The sequence below is a fragment of the Dromaius novaehollandiae genome, chromosome 3, assembly GCF_036370855.1.
Source record: "Dromaius novaehollandiae isolate bDroNov1 chromosome 3, bDroNov1.hap1, whole genome shotgun sequence".
Lineage (NCBI taxonomy): Eukaryota > Metazoa > Chordata > Aves > Casuariiformes > Dromaiidae > Dromaius > Dromaius novaehollandiae.
Window position 1 is genome coordinate 4,591,474 of NC_088100.1, and position 24,928 is coordinate 4,616,401.

Consider the following 24,928-nt stretch of genomic DNA (forward strand, 5'->3'; position numbering starts at 1 on the left):
CTGCTCTATTTCCCGTGTCTGGGGCTGTCAATGGACCTTGTTACCAGCACCCAGCTCTGCCCACCCTGTTCAAATCTGGCAGGGCTGTGCCCTGTCTGTGTGGTTACTGCCTGCATCAGGGTCACCCTTTGCTCCCAGCTCATCCTTCCTCATGGAGCAGCTGGTTCCTGCTGTGCCTTGTTGTGAAAACACACTTCTGCTTCAGACCCTGGGTCTTGTGACCTCTGGTAGCAGAGTTCTTACTCATGGTAAGAAAGCATATGCAGAAGGTAAGGGATAAAGGAAGACTTTGATGCAAATTACTGTTATCTTTGAAGACTTTTTCCTGACTATATAAATATACATATGTAAGTATATGTATAAATATGTGTATATCTAGAGTATTCCCTCAAGATTGTTCTTTATTCTGACCATGCCTGCAGAGAAACTCTTGTCTAATAAGTAAACTGAGTGTAGACTCTTGGGCAGAATGGGGTTAAATTTCACTGGGTTCCTGTAATCATTGTCTGTATGAAGTTGAGACACAGGGGCCTGGCCCAAGAATAAACCAAACCCAACTGGTTCTACTGTTGGGCAGATCTCAAACTCCCCTGAAAGTTGATCACCCATGACTTTCTGCCACTGTGTCTCTGAGCTGAGGCCAGGGAAGAACAAGAGAGGAAGAACAAGCAACCCTGTTTCACCTCCCTTTGGGGATGAGGTGAGAGCAAGCATACATACTTCTGGTGCTTGACTGGTGCATGGTAACTCATTAAACTGTACTTGTGTTGTTGTGTTGCAGAGCTCCCTGTGAGTTTCAATGGAAACTTCCATGAAGGCATCCATATTAATGCAGGGCCAGTAGTGCTGGTGTTAATGCAGCTATTCAGCACCTGACTAAGGCTGGTCTGGGTTTTCCTGCCAGTCAGGGGAGGGGCATGGTTCTCCATGGGGTGAATCATAAAGCTATACATGGTCACTGCTCACTGTCTCTCCACTGACTCTGTAAGGACCCATGGGAGTCCAGGTACCTAAGCTGTGCTCAAGTGGTCTGCATATGCTTTGATCAGAGTTCCTGCTGAGCTCAGAAGCTCCTAGTAATGCCATGGAAGGATAAAATTGAGAGTATACAAGGAAACCTCAAACTCCACTTGCTGTGAAAGCCCCTCCCAGGTCAGATGTCAGCATACCAAAAACCACCATTCAATCAATTTTTGCTTGGGTGGTGGTGGTGGTGGAAGGAGAAGAATAAAAAGGATTAATTGTCCTGTTGGACTATCTAGTTATATACTAAGGGGAGAACAATCCCATGTTACTCCATTTTTGGTCATTAAAGACTTGGAACAAAATAGTTAACAGTAGCAAGTACCTTATGTTAATAATTAAGCTTGCCCAATGGACAGGTTTGGGCTCTGTCTCTGAGCCTGCTGAGAAACTAGTCTGGTGGTTTTCAGTGCAATGCAGCAGGTGACCTGTGCAGGGACTGAACTGACACAACCGTGGACCTGAAATTGCAGTAAAGCAGGTATCAAAGGGATGGAACAGCTATTCTGGCATCGGTACTTCCATGCTTTGCTCATCTGAGAAAGGGAAAAGAAAATGGGATAAGGTAAGTAATACTAAAAAAAGCCTGAAGAAGAGTAATAGCAATAAACCCAAACTATGTTTTATATGCCTGCTTTAAAATGCAAGGTCCACATTCATCAAGGCTGTGGACTGGGACCCCTACAAATTCAGTCTTAAAGCCTGCAAGGACTATTGAGTGAACAGTTAAAGCAGCACTTGCAATATAATAAACAGTAGAAGCAACATTGCTATTCCAGTGTTTTATATCACTTTTATATTCTGGTCTAACTACTCATTTGCTTGGATTTTCCAGAAAGGGTGGAGGGAAAGAGTAGGGAAAGTCTGATATTGAGTATGTGCCTCACTTTTGCAGGCCAGGTGTGTTTATCAGGTGTGACTATGAAAAGCATGCTCTTCGCCTAGTGCTTTGCTATAGACTCTGTAATGAGAGATCATTTCCCTCTCTTCAGCCACAGCTTCTTCATGGGTGAGACAATGCCTCAGCTCTCAGAGCATCCCGCTCCTGTTGTGCTTTTCCTAGGGTGTTAAGCTGCAGCTGTGCCACTGTACAGCACTGGGTATTAACTGCTCTTACCCAGAAGCTCTGAGGAAGCTTTTTCTCTGGGATTTTGTGACCATAATGCACAGTAACTGGATAATTTTAAAACCAGTGTACTGTTTGTGGTAGTGGCAATATCACCTTTTCAGGTGGTGGTTATAAGCTTATAAAAAAACCAATCTGTTTTGCTATAAAGTTCCTCTGTCCTAGAGGTCCCACCAGCAGACTTAGCTTCTTAACTGCCCACTATGGGTGCCTTATGTTTCCCTTGATCTGCACAAAAAAAGCCACACATTTTAAGGGAGGGAGAGGTGCTTTGGAGACCGCACAATACCTACCATTAGTGTTCACTTTAGATCCAGGAGTGCATTTTAAAGTGAGTCTTTTTGTCTCCACATATGGTACTTTGTTTCATAGCACAGAACTGTCTTGGTGTACAAACTGAAGTCCTTCTGAATAAATTTAAATTGCCAGAAATGCACCAAATACACTCCAATCATTAGTAGGTGTTCAGTCCTTGGGACTAGGCTAGAGCTAGTGCAGAGTAGCACCCCTGAAATGCTTGCAGTGTGGATGTCGATCTTCAGCACCAGTTGTTTTGTGCTGCAGATCTACTTATATTGGGTTGTGCAAAAAATGTAGATATGGCTTTGATCTGTATTTTTTTCTCTCCTGCCATTATCACTAGGTGTTTTGCTGCCCAAGTGGCTTATCCTAAGCAACTACTTTTGTTCTCCATTTCTTTTTTAAAACTTGAGATCAATACATTGCTATGGCAAATATCTCAATGACCAGCTCAGTATTGGATGTTCCTAAATGATAGGAGTACAGCTTCTCCAAGTTTTGACTAACTTAATTAAAACTCCTTTTTGTGGTGTCTGGCAGAGGAGCAATTCATCTACCCACCCCCTATCACTTGAGTAAGGAACATGCAGTACACCAGCATTATCCAGCTCTTGTGGACAGAATTTGGCCACATCCCTTGAACAGTGTCAAAAGCACTTTGTCTACAAACTGCAGATCACTTCTCAGCATACATCAGTCCCTTTCGTAATCCATCAAATCATCATATCCTCAGAACCACTGTAGCAGTATTCCACAAAGAACTAGTGCTGGGTGCTTTGTTCCTGTTGTTCCTTTTGTTTATTTAAAGGTGTTTCATTATGTACCTGCTAATTGGCTCAGTTGGCTTGGTTTTGATGAGCCTTGCAAACATTTGTAGAAAACGGCAGAGCAGATAGTCCAAACAACTGTCCACCATGCTGTCTCAGGTGACCTGGTGGGCACTTGCCAATGAAGAAGAGGGCTTCAATCAGTGAAAGGAGGGAGAATCACAGGATGGAAGAACACAGGAGATGTTAGTACCTTCATCTTGGAGGCAGAACTGGCCCCTAACAAAGTTGAGGTCTATCCTTTACTAACTGACTAGGGGAGCAGTAATGTAAAAGTCCTGAAAAAAAGCCTTTGTGTCATTTTGCTCTTCTGAATTTGAGGGCATGGCTCCTCTCTTTGAGGTTTACTAGTTGTACACTGATTCATACAGTGATCTTGATTTTACCCTAGCTTCTTGCCATTTTCTGACTCTCTGGTCTGAGATAAGTTTTAACAACCAAGGGATGGTCTGGGTAAGAGGCCCAGCCTATCTTTGTGTATTGAGGTTTTTGCTCATTAAAATCTAGCTGAAATCAGTGATTCATGATTATTTCCATACTAGTACAAAACCCAGGGCAAAGGCAGTAGAAGTTGTTCTATATTTTCAAATGTTGACTTCAGAGATGAAGAATGACCATGGCACAGCTTAGTTTAATGGAACAGATGTAGCAATTTTGCACAAAGCAGCACAGCTCTAGGAGAATTTAATGCTGACAACTCTGAATCCCGTGCCTGCTTTCACTAATCCAAGTGTGCATAGCCCCCGATCAGACTCAGTCCCACAAAACATGGCTCCTGTGGGGAAAACGCATCCTGAAATGGGCTGGGAAGTGATCTGCTTAGGGAGGCACTATGTTCTGCTGCGTGTTTCTGTGGAAGCAGTTTGCACTATTTCAATCTTTTATATAGTGTAGGAGAGGAATTGGGGATTTCTTTTTGAACCACAACACATTCCTCTTTGTCTGATATAACAGTCCACTGCTCTCCCCGCAGGCTTGCAACGTAAAGAAAGAATACAGACAGGATTTGTTTTTAATGTTACAGGGAAGGTGCTAAGGTATTAAAGCCACGGGCCTAAGCTGAGATCTTGGAGCCAGTCCCTTGTGAAATCCCAGTCCAAAGTCTGAGATGAACCTTTTGAGACTACTTCTGAGTGCTGGGCTGATACTCTTTGCAGGTGGGTATTGCAGAAGTATCGTCTCCAATCATGCTGGTGATGCGACAACTGCAAAACGCAGCTCCTCTGGGTTAGGTAAAGCCTAACCGAGTGTGAGGCATGCAAAGGTGTCTCTAAGAGGTGTTGGATGCTATGGGATATTGACTGCAGCATGCTGGATTTTTGCAACCCTTATCAGTGGCTTTTTGACGGTTCTGTTTCCACAGTTAGCAGGCATTTGAGGGTAGGTGCCTGGATTTGTTAATTGTCTCTGTTCTGTTTGGGTTCCTCTCGTGCTTGTTGACTTCCATTTGCTCAAGAGTCTTACAATTCTTTACACATTGATATCAAGCGTTCATGCTGCATGTCCAATATTTGGGTTTAGATTTCAATATGGTTATGTCAGATTGCGTTGACATGTGGTTAAGAAGCTGGTAATCAGCTGAAGTGCTAAACAACAAACTAGCTCTCACTGTAAATAAGGGCTTCTGAAAAAAAATCTGAATGCTGGCTAGCAGTTTCTCTCATAGCCATCGGTTCATCTCCATCCTCATCAGAAGATGAGGGTGCCTAAAACAAATCCTAAATCACCTGAAGAATTTGATGCATTTATGAAAGAGACTATCTAACAAGTTGCAGGTGACTTAATTTCATAAAGCAGGAGTTCCTTTCCAGTCTGGTGTTTCCGTTTCCTCAGGACTTCTGCAAGAAAGAGCTGGACAGGTTGTCTCAGAGCCAGAAATGGATCTGGTATGTTGGCAGTCCTAAGTTTGGGGACAGTGTACAGAAGTGAGCAAGCACATTTCTTTGAAAGCTGGAGCAATAAGCACGAGGTTTATGGTGTTCATTTTGATTTTTTAGGAGGACAAGACACTCGGGCTGTGGTTCAGTCCACCAAATCCAGAAAGGATTAAAAAAAAATAAAAAACCTCTCTGAGAAGCAGGACTCTTACATAGGGTAGACAATCGGATGTAAAAAGGGCAAATAATATGACAAATTTGTATGCCTGTGAAGGAGAAATCAAGCGGAGAGTGGGATCGCAGGAGGACAGCTGTTGGGCCAATAAAATGTGCCTTGTCTAAACGAGATGAGTTTGATGTTTGTATTACACTTCAGCCTGACATAGTTGGGTTATTTCTGCAGTGACAGCTACAGGACTGCATATTAAGCCCCGAGAGGGCAGTGTTGCTGGAGGAACATGGATTACTATTACCCTGCCTGGTGAGTTTTTAACCCATAAAGCATGTGTCAAAATAATAGAATCAGCTGTGTTCTGAGATTTGGAGGTGGAGTGACAAATTCCAAGAAACAGATACACAGGCTATGGCACCTCAAAATCAGCTTGAAATTACTACTTCATAAACCATTGTTGATGGTTACCTGTTTTAAATCTTTTTTCAAGTGATAGAAGTTTGATTTGTGCCTTATTTTTGTAGCCCCAGGGCTAGAAAATCTCTTCTCTTCCCCCCACCCCCCTTTTTAAAAAGAAAACTGAAAGTCTTTTCCATTCATAGGTCCTCTGAAGCTGGAACTTTAGAAACACTAGTGATAAACATGAGATCTGGCTAAAAGCCAAACTGCCTTGCTGATCTATGCCAAAACTGTTAAACCCAACTGCCCCAAATTAAGGCCAATTTTTTTCAGGAGTGCTGAATATTGACTCCTTGGGAAGAGATTCAGTTTCCAGGCCAAGTGTATGTACTCTGCTGCTCATTTAAGATATTCAGGTTCTGATTTGGTCGTTTGTAACTGCAATGAATGGCATCTGTCTTGCTTGTCTGAACCGTATGTTATGTCCCTTTAGAGAGGATGAGCTGGAAGGAGGTGAAGCTCATGTCTTCAGGGTGAGATGTGCCCACCACAGCACTGTGTGGCAGGCAGGGAATCCCATCTGAGAGCTCACACTTCAAACTGTCTGTGAGACATTTTGGGGGCACAGGGAGCAGACAGCTAGGCTGGGGGAGAAGGGAAAACACCTTCCTAGGAGCATGAGGAACTGCATAGTTGACTGCAAATTGAGAAACCACTTATGTCTTTAAAAGGAATCAGTAAGCTGGGAACTGTCTATAAAGTGTGCAACGGGAGACTTGCTTAAAAGCCTTCTTTATTTCAAAATTATATGACTAAGTTACAAAATGTAAGGATGCTAGTTTATGTTCAGACAAAATTTAGCTTTCTGAAGTTGAAAAGGCTTTGATCTCCTGGATAGCTTGCTCTAAAGAAATGGACTAAGCAGACCCACCTTGCAGCCCAGGCCAACCTGAAGTCCTGTCAGTGTAGCTATGGGAAGGGGCTGTGAAACAACTGGTTTGGCAGGTGCTCTAAATATATATGGGCATGATGGTTGCTCCAGTGTAGATGGCTGAGCAGATTCAAACTCCCAGTAAACTGAAATCTCTGCAGTAGAATATGTGTGGGAGAGATCAGGCATTGCATTAGAGGCAGAAAAGCCAGGCAGCTGCATGGGAAGATGAATTTGGGCTTAATATGAAATTGGTCACACCTGATTTAAAAAACCCTGACTAGGGGTGCTAAGCACTGCTGCTAAAGAGACAGTTAATTTCACACTCAATTTTTATATCATGTATGACTGAATGTGAGTGATCATGTCCTCACTGATCTCTTCTGGTTCATTTTTGATTACTTAGGTTCAACATCTCACCAGCTAGAGCATGCCTCCTCAGCCAGTGGGTCCCAGCTGGAGGTGTCCCTAGTGAATCCAGGCCTGCCGAGGTTACCCTGTGATGTCTCTCCTGTATATTTTGATTTATCCACCATAAGATGCAGAACAAGGTATGATCCTTGACTATTGTGTGAATAGACGTCTGCCATTTGTCTAGCAGGATCCTCACTTTCTTTGTGTCCATACAGATGGTTTGGGATCATAAGGGATTCCTATGGCTGCTATTATCACTGTATCTGAACACCTCTTAAGCTGTGCTGCATTTATACTTCCTTCAACTTAAGGAGGCACTAGGATCACTAGCATGCATGTCTGACAGACTGAGGCTTGGAGAAGCTAAGACTCAAATACTCAAAGGCTTGTAGACATCTAGTTCTTATTTAGATGCATAATTCCCAAGAAAATCTAGGGATTTCACCACCTTTTGGTGTCCTTGGCCTGTCCAAGACCATAAAAAAGCAGTGGTAGAGCTAGAAACAAAAATGGTTCTGAGTATCGGCTGAGCAATCCAGTCTGTCATAATTTCAAAGATCTTTTTCTTTTGTCTAGAAGATTAAGTGCCTCTCAGGAGGCTATAAGAGGGACCCTAATGGGGCTGTTCCATCTCTTGTTTCCAAGATTTAGCTGGGAGTTATTTCTTCTGTTGAATGTTGTGATGAGAAACTATGTATATTAAGGATGCATCATTAATTTACAAACCAGGATCAAGCTGCCCTGTAAATCTAGGCAGCCCTGGGTTATTTTAATACTAATGAATAACAATTAGTTATTAGTATTAATGAACACTAATGAGCATGTATGTGTTTTGCATTTATATACAATTTGGATAGTTAGAGTTCTGATATAGCCCTATTACCTTCTGTACTTATCTGGAATTTCTTGCTCTGTGTCCACATTTTTTTTTAATTCTAGCTTTTGAGTAGACTGTTTGGGCCTATATATCATAGTGTAAACTTTCTTTTCTCTGTCAAAGCCTCAGTGGACCTGGCAAGCATGCAGATCTCATGAAGGATCTGACATTTACTTAAAAATAAACCTCATTCTGTATAAAAATAATGTATGTTATCTGTATAAAAATAATGTATGTTTTTTTTCCATCCAGGTCTTCACCTCAGGAAGGTTTGTACTATGTGGAGGTGATCGGTGAAGGACAGGTGATTAACAATCTGACTGGGGTGGAGAAAGACAGCTATACTTTCAAGGTAACTACCAAGCAAGAGTAGAATTGATGATAAGGAATTCAAGGTATTGAAGGGAGTCAGACTAGACTTGATATCACAGGAGACATGCTGAAGTAGCATCTTTCATACTGTATGTCAGATTGCATGTCAGGACAAGAAGTTAAGATGCCACTTATGTGCTTTAAAATGAGATGCATCAAGGCACTCAGTGATTAGTCTGGCACTGAATAGACTAGGCGATCTAGGAAGTCTTTCTGAAGCAAAAATCTGGGTCCCAGTTAATCTGTTTTTGCACTTCTTAAGCCATGCTGTAGGAAGACCCTACTGTGAATCTTTTAGCATTGTCCAAAAGAGCTGTCTAAGCAATCAGCCATGCTTTCCATGAATCTCATGGCCTTATCTGCCAGAACATCCAACTTTCAACTGAATGTGTTTGGAAAGGTGTACATGATCATGCCAGCATTGTATACGGAAAGCCATGGGCTCATCAAGCAAAGGTTGAAAGCAGCTAATGAACCTTGAGGCATAAGTCTAGACAACTAAAAATCACATCAGTCTGAAATGTTGTGGCAAACCTTAGGTGTTCTTGTTCTCGGTCCAAGACCCTTTGACTTTGTTCCTTTCAGAAATATCAGAGCCTTTCACTGTGTCTCCATTTGGAGATGAAGTCAGAAACAGAGCGTGATACTATGCTTCAGTGGTTTCACAAGGACTGTGGAGAGGTACATGTTGCACGCAGCTCTCCTGGCTGGAGATACTATCTCAGTGTGCCTATAGGGCTCTTTGCCTGCCCCTTTTCTGGCTGTGATTGTTCACACTGCTGCAGAGCAGTTCACACAGTCACAGAATGGCAGACTCAATCAGGTTGGACAGGACCTTAGGAGGTCTGCAGTCCAAATCCCTGCTGAAAGCAGGGCCAGCTATGAGATCGGACCAGGTTGCTCAGGGACTTATTCATCTGAGTCTTGAAAATCTCCAGGGATGAAGATTTTACAGACTCCTAGGGCCCCTGTTCAAGTACCTGACTATCACAGTTCTTGTCAATGATCCCAGTCCACTTTACATGAAGGCAGCTATGCAAGCGCGAAAAACAGACATGGTTTTAACCTAACCCAGACAATTCTAGCTGAACTGAATTGAGGGGCTCACATGATTACTTCTTCTGGGGTTACTCTCCAAGCTGTAGGGTGTTAGCATGTGGCCAGTCAGCCCTGTCAGGTAGCGAAGGGCAGGAATACCTCCCATGGGCACAACTGGTTTCAGAGAAGGGCATCTCTCCAGGCCACCTTCCTCCAGCAAAGTATTTAGTGCCCTTGGCTCTCAATGTCAAAATACATTGTCTTTGGAGGTTGTGGGGTGTGGCGGTGGTAGAGCAGTTAATGATGATGGTGTTAGGAACTCTTGCAGAGTGCAATCCTTAACCATGGATGTTTGCTTGAGGATGAGGCCTGGTGTGTTTGGAAGTCACGTCCCACCTCTGTGCTAACTTTGAGTATCAAGCAAGAAAGCCCAGTGTCTCAGTAAATGGCACATTAAAGCTGACGAGTCATTGGGTGGTTCAGCTAGCTTAGAGAGCTGATGAAAAATCACCAGGGGATGCTGTTAATGAGACACATTCCAAGCTAAATAAAACACAATGTGTCTCTTTTTTGGGGCTGGGACCTGGGAGCTATGCGTATTAAAAATTAATTTTCCCTCTGCAGTAGATTGAAAAAGCCTGCTGCAGGCAGCAGCAAGTCTGAACAGCTCAGACTTTAGTGTCAGCTAGTGGCCCTGGATTTCCATGCTGTTTTTGATTTCTTTCTCTGCATCAGCTCCAGCCCAGGGTATGGTGGGATGATGCCTTTACTTCTCTGCAGTGACCAGCACTGGAGTTAGTGTGGTTATTCATTCATTTTTCATGTAACCACGACCAAGAGGGAAGAAGACCGGACTCTGAAAGGGAGTTGTGTTCAAGGAAAGCTTGGAGAGAACATGCAGTGGAGTTCTTGATTGGATTCTGGACATGCAACTAGTTTAAGCTATTTATAGGCCTGACAGCAGCATCTGCAAGTGGAAGTGAGGATAGGAGAGGGCTCAAAAAGGTGCAGAGGATGGAGATAGGTGAAGAAGGCTCTGAGAAACCTGGGAGGATGGGGTCAGAATAAACATACACGGAAATCTACCTTGTTCTGTACGGCTAATGAAACTGAGCAGTTGTTACCTTAATTTAAATCAGGATTTAGCCAGTTAGCAGTACTGCAGACCAGATCTATGAAGATGTTTGTAGCTCCTGAGAAAGCAGATAGATAAATAGATTTAAAAAAATCTGAACAAGCTAGGTGCCTTTGTAGATCAACTAAAGCCCAAGACATATAATAGTCACCGTGATAGATCTGACCCTCAGTTTTTATATGGAACTTTTCATTTCCAGAGTGAAGAATGCTACAGCGGAAAGGTGACAATGTTACTCTTGAATTCCAGAACAGATAACTGAAACAAAGCACTGAAGTGTTTTTTTTACAAGGTCTTCCTGTGAATCCCAAGGCTGTGTCTGTATAAGTTAGCAAAGCAGGTCAGGATGCAGACCCCAGCAGTGCCTGGAGCTGTGCTAGGGATTCAGCATTGGGGTGGTTCTCTCTGCCTCTCCTCCAGGTGCTGCCTGGGTAATGGCCAGACTGCTTCCCACAGACAGTGTGGATGAGGCCACCTTCTTTTTTGGTGTAGGTGGAGAGAGTTTCCCTACATGAATATAAACCTTGCAGTTTTCTGGGCCAAACAACAGAGTCCATGTTTATTTACTAATACAGCCTTAGCCCAAGAGCCCACATTCCCTTTCCATATCCCTCCTTATGGCCTTGGCAAGACATCCTGCTGTGTTTCATTGGCTGTCCAGGTATGTTCCTACCGAAGTCAGACTATATCACAGCAGGTATTACTTGCTGTCAGATGACATTTAACTAACCCAGCACCCCTGTCTTCAGCACTGGACGATACCTTGTGCTCTGGAGACAGCTCACTCCGTGTCCAAAGATTTATTATTATTATTATTATTTTTAAGTAACTTGAAAGACTTTCCACCACCTCTTCCTTTCCTCCAGTTCTGGTATCCAGATCCTGGCCTTGAGTATAAGACAGTTTTCTGCTGCTGAAGCCCTCCATGTATTTGGTCCTGTTGAGCTTCCTTTCTGTGGATTGTGGACAGGCCCATTTGCAGAAAATATTGACTACATGTGAGTTATCAGCATGTTGAGGACCATGTGTGCTTCTTGTCCTTGACTGAGTAATGTTCCTTCACATGACACCATTTGAATAGGATTGCTGTCAGCCTAGACAAACAGTTGCTAGAGTTAATTTGGCTAAAAAAGTCTCAAAGAGATTTTAGTGTAAATTAAAAAAAGGAACAGGGTTGCTCTGACCATTGAAAAAGCATAAAAAGCATCTGCCAGGTCAGGTGTCAGTGTCTTTCAGCTACTTTGGGAGTCTGAGGATGTCCCTCCTACATTTGGAAAGGATCCCTGAGTGCTTCTCATCTCATGAGAAACCTTCCTCCAAGCAGAATATCTCTGCTCCTTCTTGGACTCTGTTCAAATCAGAAATAGTACCCCAGAAGATTTCTAGTATTTTTCTGTGATTTCTTCAGAGAGGGGAAGGTAGTGCTTTCCTGAAGACACTTCTGATATATTATACTGCATTAAGATGGAGCTCAAATTGGGCCAGTGTAAGCATTTTCTTGGCTGTGGTGCTTTTAGGTACCCAACAAGCTTGTTGAAGGCTAGCTTGGCTATCTCTTCTGAGATGCAGAAATAGTTTTTAAGAGCATCTTATCAGAGCAAGGAGTGAAGGGATTGAGGCTACCATGCCAGGCAAAATGGAGGCCTTGACTTTAAGCAAAGCATGGCTTAGAATTTTTATAAAATCATCTTTCATAAATAATAAACATCTGGGGTTGTCTCAAGCTGAGGTGAAAAACCTGGGCACAGACAAAGAGAATGCAAAAATAGCAGCAGGTCAGAGTCTGAATGCAAAGGGGGAACAAATCTCCTGGGTAAGAAGGGTACATCTGGACTTGCTCCCTTTTCAAAGCAGGACTCCTGTTCAAAGATCAAATCCTAAAGTGCGAATCTCTGAAATGTGGTTGCCAACTGTGTTGTGAGCAATGGGTAATCAGATCTTGTCAGGCTGCTGTGAAAACGACTGCCGTTTAACTACAAATTTCTCCTTGCAGTTCTCTGCTGCGCAGACACCTGTGGTTTACCAAATTAGCCCACCATCTGGCGTCCCAGGTATGGGATTTTTCTTTAAGATGGAGCCCACTTTGATTATTATTTGATGTTCCATACCATCTTTCTCCTTATGAGGGAGTTGTCTTGCTGGGGATTAATATGGGCACCTCCAGAGCTTAATGTCCAAGTTCATGCTGAACAAGAAAAGGGATTTTCACAGGGGAAAAGTTTTCTGCACTGGGTACAAGCAAAATGGGTAATGCATAATGATCACTGGGGCGCTTGGTCTCCATAGCCCAACTCTGTCCAAGCAGAGAGATGTTGTTCAGTATGGGAGTACATTTAATCGATCGTTCTTAAGTGATCTGTCCTATTTCTTTCATAGTATTTTTAACAAGGATTAACTATTAGGTGCTGATATTATAAAGCCATACACACTTGTGGTTAATGAGGTTTTAGACCAGACTTCAAAGTTACCTGAGAAGACAATCACTGGTACTGATCTGAACAATTAACAGCTGTTTGGAAAACACATTGTTTCTTTCTCTACTGTTATTCTATTAGTATTTCCAGGTTGTCCTAGAAAATCTTGCTTGAAAAGTTTATTTCCAAAGTCATGATCAATCAAAATATTTTGGTCCCTTGGGAGTTCAGAGAGGTACTTTCTGAGATTTAGAAGCATCTAAGTGATGTAATCACCTAAGCCAACTTGAAAATAAATGGAAACTAGGAGTGGATTTCAGCTCCAGATTCACATGCCTTGCGTTACGGTATCTATAGGGATGTTTCTCCATGTTAGGTGTCTGACCTCTCAATACAGTCAGTGCACAAAAAGACTCTAAGCATCTAGTACTATTTGAGATGTCCTAGAGTATAAAGAAGCTGCATAGGGCAGGTAGATATGATACAGGACCAGGAAGACTTGCTCCCTTCCAGATATGCATTTGGAGGATAAATGGGATACCTCAGGGTACCTCAGAAGATGTAAGACACCTATGTGTAGCCAAATGAATAAAACTGGCAATCAGTACAGTCAAGGGAGCCTTGGGAGGGATTCATCTGGCCAAATGTGGGTATTAACATTAGGGTGTTTTGAATCACTGATTTTTTTTTTTTTTGACCATATACATTAGACCACCACTATCTATAATGAACTCAGAAACCCAACACACAAGAGGAGAGAGATGTATTTTTATACAATGTAAATACCCTAAGTAAGAACTCTAGTTTCTGATTTTTGGGGTTTTGTTTTAAGCTATTTATTCTAAGTATTTCTTTATTGGATTGTAGTCTACTTATTCCTCTGTATGACTACTTTTCCTGTTTTAGGCCCTGCTTCACTGGAGTCCTTGAAAAGGACTTTAAGCACATGCACTAGTATGTTGGAGTGCTTGTTCTAAAAGTGAAGCATCTGCTATATGTAACTGTAAAAATGAACTTAGGCTGAAGTCCTTTTCTGGGCCCTGACCCTCTATCGTACAAACGCAGCACACCAACATTTAGTGCACATGGGTAATACTGTTTCATTGCCTCATGAGGTTCTGCAGTGGAGTTCAATTAGGAGATATTTTGTTAACTAAAAAACATGTCGAGCGAGTACGTTCTCTGTACTAATGCTAGATGTCTGCTGAAAAATCAAGAATAGACATTTTTTGTGTGAAACAAAGAAGAGTTGTTTTTGGACAAGTGAATTGAGTGCCAAGTCACCTTGAGCTTTGATAGAAATGGAGAGCAGACATCAATGCAGCCAGCTGGGCCACCCCTCTGCAAACTTTGCAGACACCAAGAATTTTTCTTCTTTAGTTCACAAAATCTGCAAAAAACCCATTCTGCTTTTAAAAGACTCCTTTTAATTTCCATTTCCTTTCAAACAGGAAATTTAATAGAGCTCTATGGGAAGACAATTACTGGAAGATATGAAACCCTGGACTTCAATGTTGATTATATTGATGGGTAATTATGTATAAGCTGCTACCTGACCCAGTCCCTGTAAATTGGCATTTCTTCCATCAGCCTCCTTGACAGCAATAAATTGCAACCAGTTGGCCCAGAATTGCCATTTCCTTCTTTTGTGGTTTATTGCAGCTCGTGAGTTGGGCTCCAGCAAACTTTGTTAATCTAATTGCAACTGGTCCATTAAGCTAGTTGGTTTGTTTATTGGCAGTGCAGTCAATCACAGCTCAGTGTGAATTGTACTGTAATTGCATCTGGTTGTTGTAGATTTTATTTTGGCTAGCAAATTAAAATTTAACTAATTAAAATAATGTCAGAATCTAAAAGTTAAATAAATTTTCCCTTCCATTTGCATTTTTAGAAATACTTTAGTTTGAAGCAGACACTCTTATGGTGAGCCAAAAGGCAAAGCAGAAGCATTTTGAGACAAAAAGCTTAATTCTCCACTGCTTTAAACCTTCTCTGGTCACCTACTCTCAAGAAAGGTTTGATTTTTTTATTTCCTGCTGCTTCAGTGGTTGTGCACAACACAGAAAAGCAGGTAAACTTTCAAATTTTATGCGATTCCAAGACAACAGGACTTTAAGCACAGTGAGTCCAAAATGAGTGTGAATGTTGACCTGAGATCCAACATATATATCCCCATACATGTGGAAATATTCTCATACCCTTGCTGGGTTCTGTTTTCCTCGCTCTTGTGACCATGATAGTGGAGAACTAAGCCCAGATGGATACTTTAAAGAAACTATTAATCTGTAGTCACTCTGGCATTTTAAGGACCAGTTCAGGACCCAGGGAAGGTGTATATCCCCACTAGTTACCTAGAAATCCTAATTACTGATGTCTACACCTGCAGATGTCTGACCACTGCATGTTTTCTAACTATTTCTCAGACTGAGTGGAAAGTTCCCTTGCTAAGTAACTAAATTCTCTGCTAGTGAAAATAAGCGTGTTGCAGATTCCTGGCATGCTGACTGCACCTGTTTATCAGCCCTACATTTTTGCTCTCTGGATACTCATTAATGTGTCCTTTGTTCAATATTAATTGGCTTCACCTGCCTCTGGTGGAACTGTGAGATCTTCGATCACTGGGAAGAAAGGCTGGGCTGTCTGACTTCAGGTTGGATGTGCCTGTACGCTCCATTGCTACATTACTCATTTACAGCATAACCTCACTAATAGCCAAAGAGGAAATGGCCTCAAAATCTTAGCATACCAGATGAGCCCATATCATAGCTTCACAGGAACGCTTGCCTCATATTTGTTTGTGTGTTAGTAAATATGTACTAGGATGTGCTAGGGGGAACTTGGACTTCACCAAAGCCATCTGTCACTCAGTCATGTTGGGTAAGATTCAGGGCAAAAGAGGGGTGGATTTTTGTACTTACAAAGGCGTTCTGTACTCTTTTTTTTTTTTTTTTTCAGGCTTTGTGTGGGAAACAATGGTCCAGTGATGCTAAGTCAATTGTTTCACAACACTGCAAAATTTTTCTGGTTTTTGTTAGGAGAAAGGTATCTGAATACTAGCAAACTGTTAATAAAACCTTATACAACTGCACTCTGAAGCCCAGGTCATAGCAAAGTGTTTGCATTATAGTAGGTTTTTAATTACATGTTTTCCTTAATTGCCTGTTAATTCTCAAAGAATCATTACCAACCTTTGCTGTTTATGCTAATTACTGTGAATTTATTGCTCCCACCTGATTCCTTTTCTCCAGTGGAAGCTGTCTCTCTTTCCGTAATGGTTCTTTAAGGTGGGAATACTCCAGCTTGCCCTTAGGAGTAGGGTGATTTCCAGCAGAAGTTGTTTGTCAGTGTCTCCCCTCAACGAAATAGAGAAGTGACTAAGCTGTGTTATGAAGCAGTACAGCTGTACCAGCATGATACTGTGCTTATGCCACCTGGTGCTTCTGGAAGGAAAGCATGGGTAAAGACATTCTGGGACCAAAGCCACCAAACCTCCACTACAGGGAGGAGATGCTGGGTTTTTCAGAAGTAGCCAGGGCACCTCCAAGACAGCTCTGCCACAGGCTTTACAGAGATGCATTTCCCACAGTGTGTGTACGGTATTCATACACTCTGCAGTATTCATATACTCTAAGATACAAGAGACTAAGACTTGTTCAGTTTTCCAGAAGGTCAGTACGTGCTGGATACAAGTGAGGATAAATTCCTGGTCCTGGCTGCTCACTTAAACAAGATCATTATTTCAACTGGGAAGCTCTGTGTCTTGTCTTAGTCATGTCTTTCCTGTTTTTTTCCGCCTAGCCCAGCTATCCTGGTGGCAGAAGGAGATGGATGGACCAGTGTCTGCTCTTTTGCTGACAAGCAAGCAGGAAGCATGTTAGTTTTTGACCAACCTTTGGTTTGTATTGGTGCAAAGGCTCGGCTCAGCTTGTGCAAAAAGTTTTCTTGGCTTTTGGCAAAGCTTTCCTGCTTTGTCCTAATGTGGAGAAGGACTGTGAGGAGCTGATTTACAAGGTCTGTAGCTGGGATGAGCGAGGGCTGCTGGCTCTCCATGTCTGCACAGAGGGTCTGTGGCCCTAGCTGTAATGAAGCAGGGCCAGAGGCTGTTCTCTGGCCCAGAAGCCGTGTGGTATGGCTGCATCCAGGCTTTTGTTCAACTCTTAGTTCACTCAGAACCCACATCCCTTGCTTCCTGCTCAGTAATCACAGTTCACCCAAGACCCTGAGCGTTTAACCCCTGTTGCTGTGCGGGGGTAGATCCCTGCCGTCAGAGGACTGATGCTGCGTGAGCTACTTGCTGCACCTTTAATGGGGCAGAATGGGAAAAACCCTGTCTGTGTGGTGTGTTTTTGCTGGAGCAGGTCTGCTCTTAACTCCTAGTGCCCAGGCCATATTTTGAAGCTAAGTCCTCAGCTGTGGAAAACAGAAATTCAGTACGGCTCTGCATCTGGCTCTCAAACTATTAAATAGCGTAGAAATGAAAAGTCTGGCCACTCTTTGTAAGTTGTTTAAAATTTTACAGACCTATCTGTGGCATCATTGATTTTCTTTTCTTTTTTTTTTTTCTTTTTTTTTTCCCCCCTCTCTCTTCCCCAAAGCAAATCAGTTTCCCCATTTATGGCTCTTTTCCAGCTTGTGAGCAACCACTTTATCCCCCTGCTAAGAGATCAGTTCCCTCCATCCTGTGAGGCTCATTTCCTCCCAGAGGCACAGAAGATCTGATCTGCCCTTCTCAAGTTTTGCAGCAGGTGAAAAGGGAGCAAACTCAGTTTTAGGCCATCTCTAAACTGGTAGCCATATGTGATCTGCCCATCCCTTTGTGTAAATCCCAGGTCTTCTCTTTTCCCCACTTTCCCCCTCCCATTCACGCTCACCAAGTGCTCAGTCTTGTCTCATTTCAGAGCAGGATCAACTTCTAGAAACAGAGATAACGGGGCCAAACTGGAGAGCTGGGTGTTGCTGGGAGGGATCCTCCTAAGCTAGTCAGCTCTGACAGTCAGTAGGGACATAAATGAGACGGGAGCAAAACAACCTGTTCTCACCTTTTTTTCCTAAAGGAAGCCAAGGGTGACTAGCTCAGATGTATAAGTCAGCATCTTTGTTCGGTCTGATTCTCCCTGTGTTTTTTCTGACCCTTTGGGAGCAAAAAGAACAATGCCCTTTCTCTCTGCAGCTATCCTATTCGGGTGGAAGACGGACTGGGGACCCTGCAGTGCCGGGTGGAAGGCAGCCACATAGGTCAGTGAAAAGAGGGAAAAGCTCCAGTTTCTGTAATTCCTGCAACTCCCTGTGCAGAGGTGAGGAGTCTGCCACAAGTTCTTGCCCTGCCTCCCGAGTTAGCAATGTGACTCAGGGCTGAGTCAGGGCTAAACACCTGCTTCAGGTGTCTGATTTATTGCAGTGGTTAAGCTCAAGACCGTGGTAAGTGATTTGCATCCTCTGGCTATCTGTATAGCCTTTGGAGAAAATGAAGTGCAGTACCCAAGTGAAGCAGTGACAGAAATGGTGTGGACATGGCCAACAACAACCAAGTGATTTGGCTTCTTTTTTGTCTTTGCTCAGTTTACGTTTTTTTCTTTGCTTTTTCTTGTATGTGATGGACCTTCCCTTTCCTCCTGGGTTAACACACTCACGGCCCCACTGGTAGCAGTTTGGATCACTTTCTTTGCTGCTTCATTTTCCTCACTTCCCACCGCTCTGAGAAGCTTCTGATTTGTTTCTGAGGCTTTATCTGCACAGCAAACTTCCTGCTTGGGAAAGACGACTTGAGTTAATTAAATATGTAAATCCGAAATGAATACCTAGCTTTCATGCAAACACTGCCTGCTCAATTCAATAGCCTTACATTTTGAGGTGTCTTGGACCTCTATTGGCTTCCAGACATGACGGAGGTCTTGTGGCATGGCAGGTGAGGTCAGATAGGACCCACAAGGTCCTATTCCCACAAGAATCTAGACTCCCACAGGGTCTAAGATAAAACAAAGCACGTATGCAACCAAATCCTACCCCGAGAGTCAGACTCAGATACATAATTTTAGGTGTTCACAGTGTAATGTCTACCTATGATCTAAGGCTCTGAGCTCCTTATGCTGTTATGCAGTTTAGTTGCCTGCACACACGTGAGTTTGAGATGATGTACAATGTCCCACCTGGCCTCTTGGTACCCCATCAGAGTGGCATGATCTCCTGTAGGTCCTGTGCCACATCTGCCAACCATCTACAGATGTCTTTGCTGACATAGAGCAACTCAAATGACATCTGAAACCTATGCATGAGTAAAGCAATCAAGCCCTAAGTTTTCACTGGCTATGCTGGGAGCTCATATATAGACCCTTGCATGTAGACCTCTGAATTGGTCTTAATCTGAATCTGTCTTAACCTGTGACCTGAACCCCACTTCTAAAATTAAGTTGAAAGGAATTCTGCCGTAAGTGATGCAAGTCTCCAGTTGATGTAGAGCCATGACTATTGTAAAGTGTTTGCTGGGGTTATTGTTTTGTTTTGCTTTTTTTTACTTCTGAGATTTTTCTGGACTGTCTCTTATAGTGCATATTGACATACTTTCTCTTCCTGTAAATCAAGAGTAACTCTGAAATCAGCACAATTATACTGATATAAAGAAAATGTAAGGAAGAGGAGAATCGGGCCTAGGACACCTGGAGAAGATGTGGTAGAATAACTCGTCATGGAGCCCTTCACATTCCTGCTGTAAAGTACATGTCTGTTTTTTCCTCCAGGGTCCCACAATGTTAGCTTCTCAGTGTTTAACAAAGGAAGGTGAGTAAGAGAACCTTTTCTCTGGTTTTCTGTGTTTTCATGTGGGAACACAGCTGCATTTTTGAGTCTGAGATAAGTGCATGAAGTTTTACTAAAAACTGTTTTGTTCCTTAGAAATGAGGTTTTGCTAACTTGAAAAGATGATCATCATATTAGGAATGAAAAGTGAGGACATTCCTCCTCCAAAGCACCTCCACTTTGGAGATTTAATACTTAGCTTCAGTGCCCAAAGCAGAAGTCATCTGTTAAGTGCAGCTGAATAAAATCCTTCCACCTCACTTTTATCCTGTCTTCCAAATAGGGAAGATTAAAAAGAAAAAGAAAAAGTAAGGATGGGTTTTGACAATGTCAAAGACATATTTTGTATTGGGAAAGTACTTCTAATAATGCATTTCAGCCATGAAATGCTGTGTCTTGAATCAGCTCCCCAATGTGTAGGTGAAAGTTGTTGCTGGTCTTCATAAAAATGTTCCACTGTTCTTCTGGAAAGCAAGTATCCAGTTCTCTCCAAAGAAGGCCTACTTCCAACTTAAATTGCCATTGATCTCTCGAGCATTTTCTTTGTCTTGCAGATCAGCAGTACACAAAGATTCTTGGCTCATCAGTGCCAAACAGGAGCTTTTCTTGCATCAGACACATTCAGGTATGGCACTGATTCATCTCACGGGTTGTGTTATCCCATTGCAATTCCAGAGTGGTTGAGGAAAAAGCACTTGCTGTTACTCTTCCAAAGGACATAATCATGTTGTGCCCTTGTTTTAGGAGGAGATGATGGAGATGATGTTTAGCCACTCTTAAGAGCTGAGTTCAGATGAAGGGCTGGTGAATGACACCTTTACTGAACCATTGGTTTGAAAAGAATACAGATTAAGGCGTGTTAATATTTATAACCATGATGTGACATTTCCAGCTATGTAGATAACAGACAATGAAATCCTGAGCACCCACTCAATATAATGATCGTGAAAAACGTGTCAGAGATTTGGAAAGGACCTGTGCCTGATGGTCGTTACAGAAGTAGAGGATCATGGACTGTAGAGCACTGGGTAGTGTTTGACCTCCAGTGTTTGCATAAAGCTGAAAAAGACCACATGGTTCACCTGCATAGGTCACCAGAAAGGCCCCATCATGTTTTTTCCGTTAAAGTTTGACCTGTTGAGGGGCTGACATTAATGTAATGAACTCACCAGTGCCATATCGTATCTGAGCCATATTTGCGCAGTATCTGAGGAGCTCGTTTCAAGAGATAACAAAAGAATTTTTTTAGAACACAGTCAATGCATGAATGCATTTCAAATATTGTATATAGCATATGGCTTGTTTCACCTATACATTCAAAGCACTTTGTAAAAGAGGGCAGTATCATTAGCGCCTTATTTACATGTCAGGAAACTGAGTCACAGTAAAATGAAATGACCCTGCCTGGAGTTGTCTAGTAGGCTACTGGCAGAGGCTCAGTAGGAACAAGATCTGCCAACTCTACCTGGTAGACTGTACTACTCTACCCAGTAGACAATACTGTCAAAGTAAAGTCTTGAAACTGGATGAATTAGGGGGAAAAAAAATGTAGATCTGGAAAAGTTTCTCTCAGCTTTTTCATTAGGCCTTTTTCAAGACGATACCAGTGCAATTAGGTGCTCAGACTAGGACATCTGAGTACAAAGCAAATAACTTGTCATCAAGGAGAAAAGTAGGTTTCTGGTGTGGAAGGGGATGGCACTAATAAAAAGCAAATCCTGAAAGATTCCAGTGGTCGCAATGTGGATGTTCGCAGTCAGATGCTCACTCCTGGCATTTGTCCTGTAAGGACTTTTGGAAAGTGCAGTAGCACCTAAACCTGTAGGTTAAATTCAGAAGTGAGTCAGACAAGGTCAAAGGGATTAAAACAGCTTTACTTCCACTTTTCAGTGTTCTTCAGCTGCAATCTGAGCATGACAGAGGCAAGGCTAAGTAACAGCCTAGGCATTGCAGCATTTCTTCTGTCATGTGACCAAGCTCTCTGCGATCTCCATGGCTGCCCAGAGGTGAATGAAGGATCAGGGAAGCCTGTTTCATTTACAGGAGCCTGTTCCTGTTGGAAATATTGCAAGGACACTGCTGGCTTTGACAGAAACGGTACTGAGATCAATCTTTTCCGTGCTCATTTTCAGATTCCTCTTTTCCTTCCTCTGCAGAAATAGCCTCTGTGTTTCCAGCTGCTGGAAGTCTTGGAGGAGGCACCGACCTCACTATCATGGGGGATTTCTTTGAGGAGCCAGTGCAGGTCTCTGTTGCAGGTGAGGGGAGATGCGTTAAATCTTTTTCCAGTAGCGTTATTGGCACAGGCCACAGAAACCCAGTCAGTGTTCATGGACAGTAAGTGAGGGAGCTTTAACACTCGCCATCAGGAAGGCCTAGTTATTTTGACTGTGGGAATGAACCATTTTACTTGCTTCACGGTACAAGCCCAAGCTTCTGGGCTTGTTGACCGTTTCGGAAAGAAGGTGAGCTTATTTCACAGCCCAGTTGTGTTACTAAATCTCATGTGGCATGTTGACTCCTTTTCCTGCTGCCAGGTGTCCACTGTGAAGTCAAGCACCTTTCTCCCCAGAAGATCAGCTGCACCACTGACCCTGTTGGCAAGGGCAGGAGGCTTGCAGCCCCTCAGCCAGGTACAGTATTGGTATAACTAAAAGTCCAGGTGGGCAAACATACAGACATGGAGGGTGGCAATCACTTGGTGGTGAATGTGCTAAAGAAACGAGGCTTCCCAAAACACTCTCCACTTCAACATCAAGCTAGTTTCTCCTAGGTTTGATAACAAGAACAGGCGGGGAGGAGAGCTCAGCCCACCACTTGCAGACGGGCTGTGGTGGGGGGAAGCTCAGCCTGGTGTGTAAAGCCATTGAAAATGAGGTGAAGAAGCAGGGGCAAAATTTAGTTGAAGGTGGGGACAGATGAGCTGCTGCAGAAGAGTCTGGGGACATTGCTTGGATGGGGCATTGCAGTAGGAAATTGTTGACCATAAAATGGAGCTTGGCTTATTTTGACTGTGGCTCAGCACAGATTCTTCCTGCAGGACGACAGAAGCGTTAGCTGGGTTGGAGGCTCTGTTCTTAAAGGATTTTTGTTCTTTCTGGTGAAGGGTGTCAAGGTAGAGAGAATTACCTAAAGCAAGAACTGTGTTTTTCCTTGGTGTGCAGATAGACCTGCAAATGGAGACAATCTATTATTAAAATCTTCTGTTCTGGCCTGCCTTCTTGCACCACTGATTCTAGCGTGTGCTCTGGGATTTCTGTTGGCTGCTACTGATAACATTTTTATTTTAACTTTCTAGGAAACAGAGGGCTTCTCTTTGAAGTCTGGGATGATGCCTCTGATCTGACAGAAGCAGGCCCTGGATATAGATGGCAGTTTGTACCTAATGCCAGTTCCCCAGTAAGATTTCTGTCTGGGGCAAAGCAGTCATTCAGGTACTCAGTGATCTTAAAAAGAGATGAAGCCATGGCAATCACCTTCAGCAGTGTAAGGCATAGCAATAACACCTGATGGTTCTTTATAGCAAAGCCTGACTGCATAGCTCATGTGAATCAAAGTAAGCCCTCTGCTCCAACGCCCCTTTGAAGCTCAAAATATTCACTGAAATGTTTTATTTTTTCCCTCTTTTCACTTTCACTTTGTATTTTTGCTCTGCCTGGCCTGGATGTGCTGAAACACCATAAAAGAAATAGCTGCAGAGGTAGAAACAGCTCTAGTAGAGGCTGCCTTGGGTTAGAGCTCTGGCCAGATGTGGAGGGTCAGATCCTTAGTTAATGTTGGCAGTGGCAGCTCAGCTGGAACTGATGGAAATAAACTGATTTGCCCGAAGCTGCAAATCTGTCTATGAGCCATGTTGGTGCCCATTACCCATGCCTCTTTAGAGAGCTGTGGAGAGCTGTGCAAAATGCATGGACAGCTTCACTTTTTTAACACTTCTGTGTATTTCTCAGTTGATCTTGTGTGTGATTTTGAGCCTTTTCTTGTCTAGTCAGGGATAAGACTTTGCTTAAGAATAAATGCACACAGAAATGTGACCACTAGCAAAACCATGCCTACTTTCTTGGAGGGATGTCTCTATTTTTTTTTCTTTTCCCACCTTGAAAACGTCTCTCAAGCATAAACACCATTTAATATGAAAATGGGTCTTTTTGGTGTTTTTAGCAGTTTTAAATCTCTGAATGAGTTTGTTTTTTGCTATAGATAGGTCCCACACTCTTTCCCTATTACTCTATTTGAAGATGGGGTGGAAGGGGGTTGCACTAACTTTTATGTGTATTATGGATGTTTTGCTTTTGTTTAGCTCCAGACTTCGTGGATTTTTTGTGGCTCCTCAGACCAACAATTACACCTTCTGGATTCAGGCAGATGGTCAGGCATCTCTGTACTTGAGTTTATCCCAAGATCCAGGATGTAAGGTATTACTGTTGGCACAGCAAAAATAAGAGGGTCGGGATAGGGAAGAGTTTTATTTAAGGTCATCACAAGTGAGAATTTCCCCAGTATGAATTGGCTTATTGGCCCTTATTCTGCAGTTGTTGCAGACTTAAATATGTATGGTTATATTTGGTGTTTTACATTGGCCCTTATCAGGAACTCAGTTCATGAAAGACTCACTGTTGCATCCAGACTCCTTGAATGTCTTTTCCAGGAGACGTTTTTAGTAGCTTAACACAGCACTCAGTCTGTGTAAGGGGATCCAGAGGCTTTTTGTCCTACTTCTTTCTTTTACATCCTTTTCTACCTGTAGAAATTCTACCCTCTGAAAACGTTGGTCTTTCTCTCTGTAACATTGAGGGGATGCTACAAATAAGGGTAATTTGTCTATTTAAGCTAGTCTTAAGCCTAATAACTGAAGAGGGCTAGCAGAAGCATACAAGACTTCTTCTTATCTCTTAAAAATTTCTGTATTACTGATCTTACAAACTTGCTATGTCTACAGACTCAGAAGGCTATAGACATAGTTCTTTTGTATTTGTGGGATGTGAGACAAGTCATTCATGAAAAGCTACATGGGGAAGTGTTATTAGGGTCATCCATATGATTTGCCTTCTTTCTGGTATTGAGCCCACAGCCCTAAACCAAACCTCGTTGAGATGACAGCTTTTCCTGTATAATAAAATGGAAAGCATCATCCATCAATCCAGTGCCATTAGTTATTAATACAAGCCTCTTCTCTGCATCACTGGAGCTGTGGTGCTGGACACAGTGACTTTTGGGGCTGGAGAAATGGC

At 42.8% G+C, this 24,928-nt stretch overlaps 1 protein-coding gene across 7 annotated transcripts in view; it reads left to right on the forward strand.

Moving 5' to 3' along the window:
- The first annotated feature begins 566 nt into the window (after positions 1-566).
- The window catches only part of PKHD1 (PKHD1 ciliary IPT domain containing fibrocystin/polyductin), a 272,244-nt gene continuing 247,882 nt past the window's right edge, over positions 567-24,928 (forward strand). For 3 of the 7 annotated variants that reach the window (XR_010388155.1, XR_010388156.1, XR_010388154.1), the window contains exons 1-15: positions 1,387-1,588; positions 4,301-4,433; positions 5,557-5,634; positions 7,062-7,206; positions 8,199-8,298; positions 12,485-12,542; positions 14,357-14,435; positions 16,704-16,778; positions 18,076-18,140; positions 19,640-19,679; positions 20,252-20,322; positions 21,854-21,955; positions 22,235-22,330; positions 22,996-23,131; positions 23,998-24,112. Coding sequence is in view for 4 of the 7 variants with exons in the window: in XM_064508296.1 (XP_064364366.1) it covers positions 4,385-4,433; positions 5,557-5,634; positions 7,062-7,206; positions 8,199-8,298; positions 12,485-12,542; positions 14,357-14,435; positions 16,704-16,778; positions 18,076-18,140; positions 19,640-19,679; positions 20,252-20,322; positions 21,854-21,955; positions 22,235-22,330; positions 22,996-23,131; positions 23,998-24,112 (1,209 nt within the window). In the remaining 3 variants the exon portion in view is untranslated. Of the gene's footprint in view, positions 701-1,386; positions 1,589-4,300; positions 4,434-5,556; positions 5,635-7,061; positions 7,207-8,198; positions 8,299-12,484; positions 12,543-14,356; positions 14,436-16,703; positions 16,779-18,075; positions 18,141-19,639; positions 19,680-20,251; positions 20,323-21,853; positions 21,956-22,234; positions 22,331-22,995; positions 23,132-23,997; positions 24,113-24,928 lie in introns of those variants that run through there. The other 4 variants (XM_064508296.1, XM_026093838.2, XM_026093839.2 and 1 more) reach the window with 4 other exon arrangements.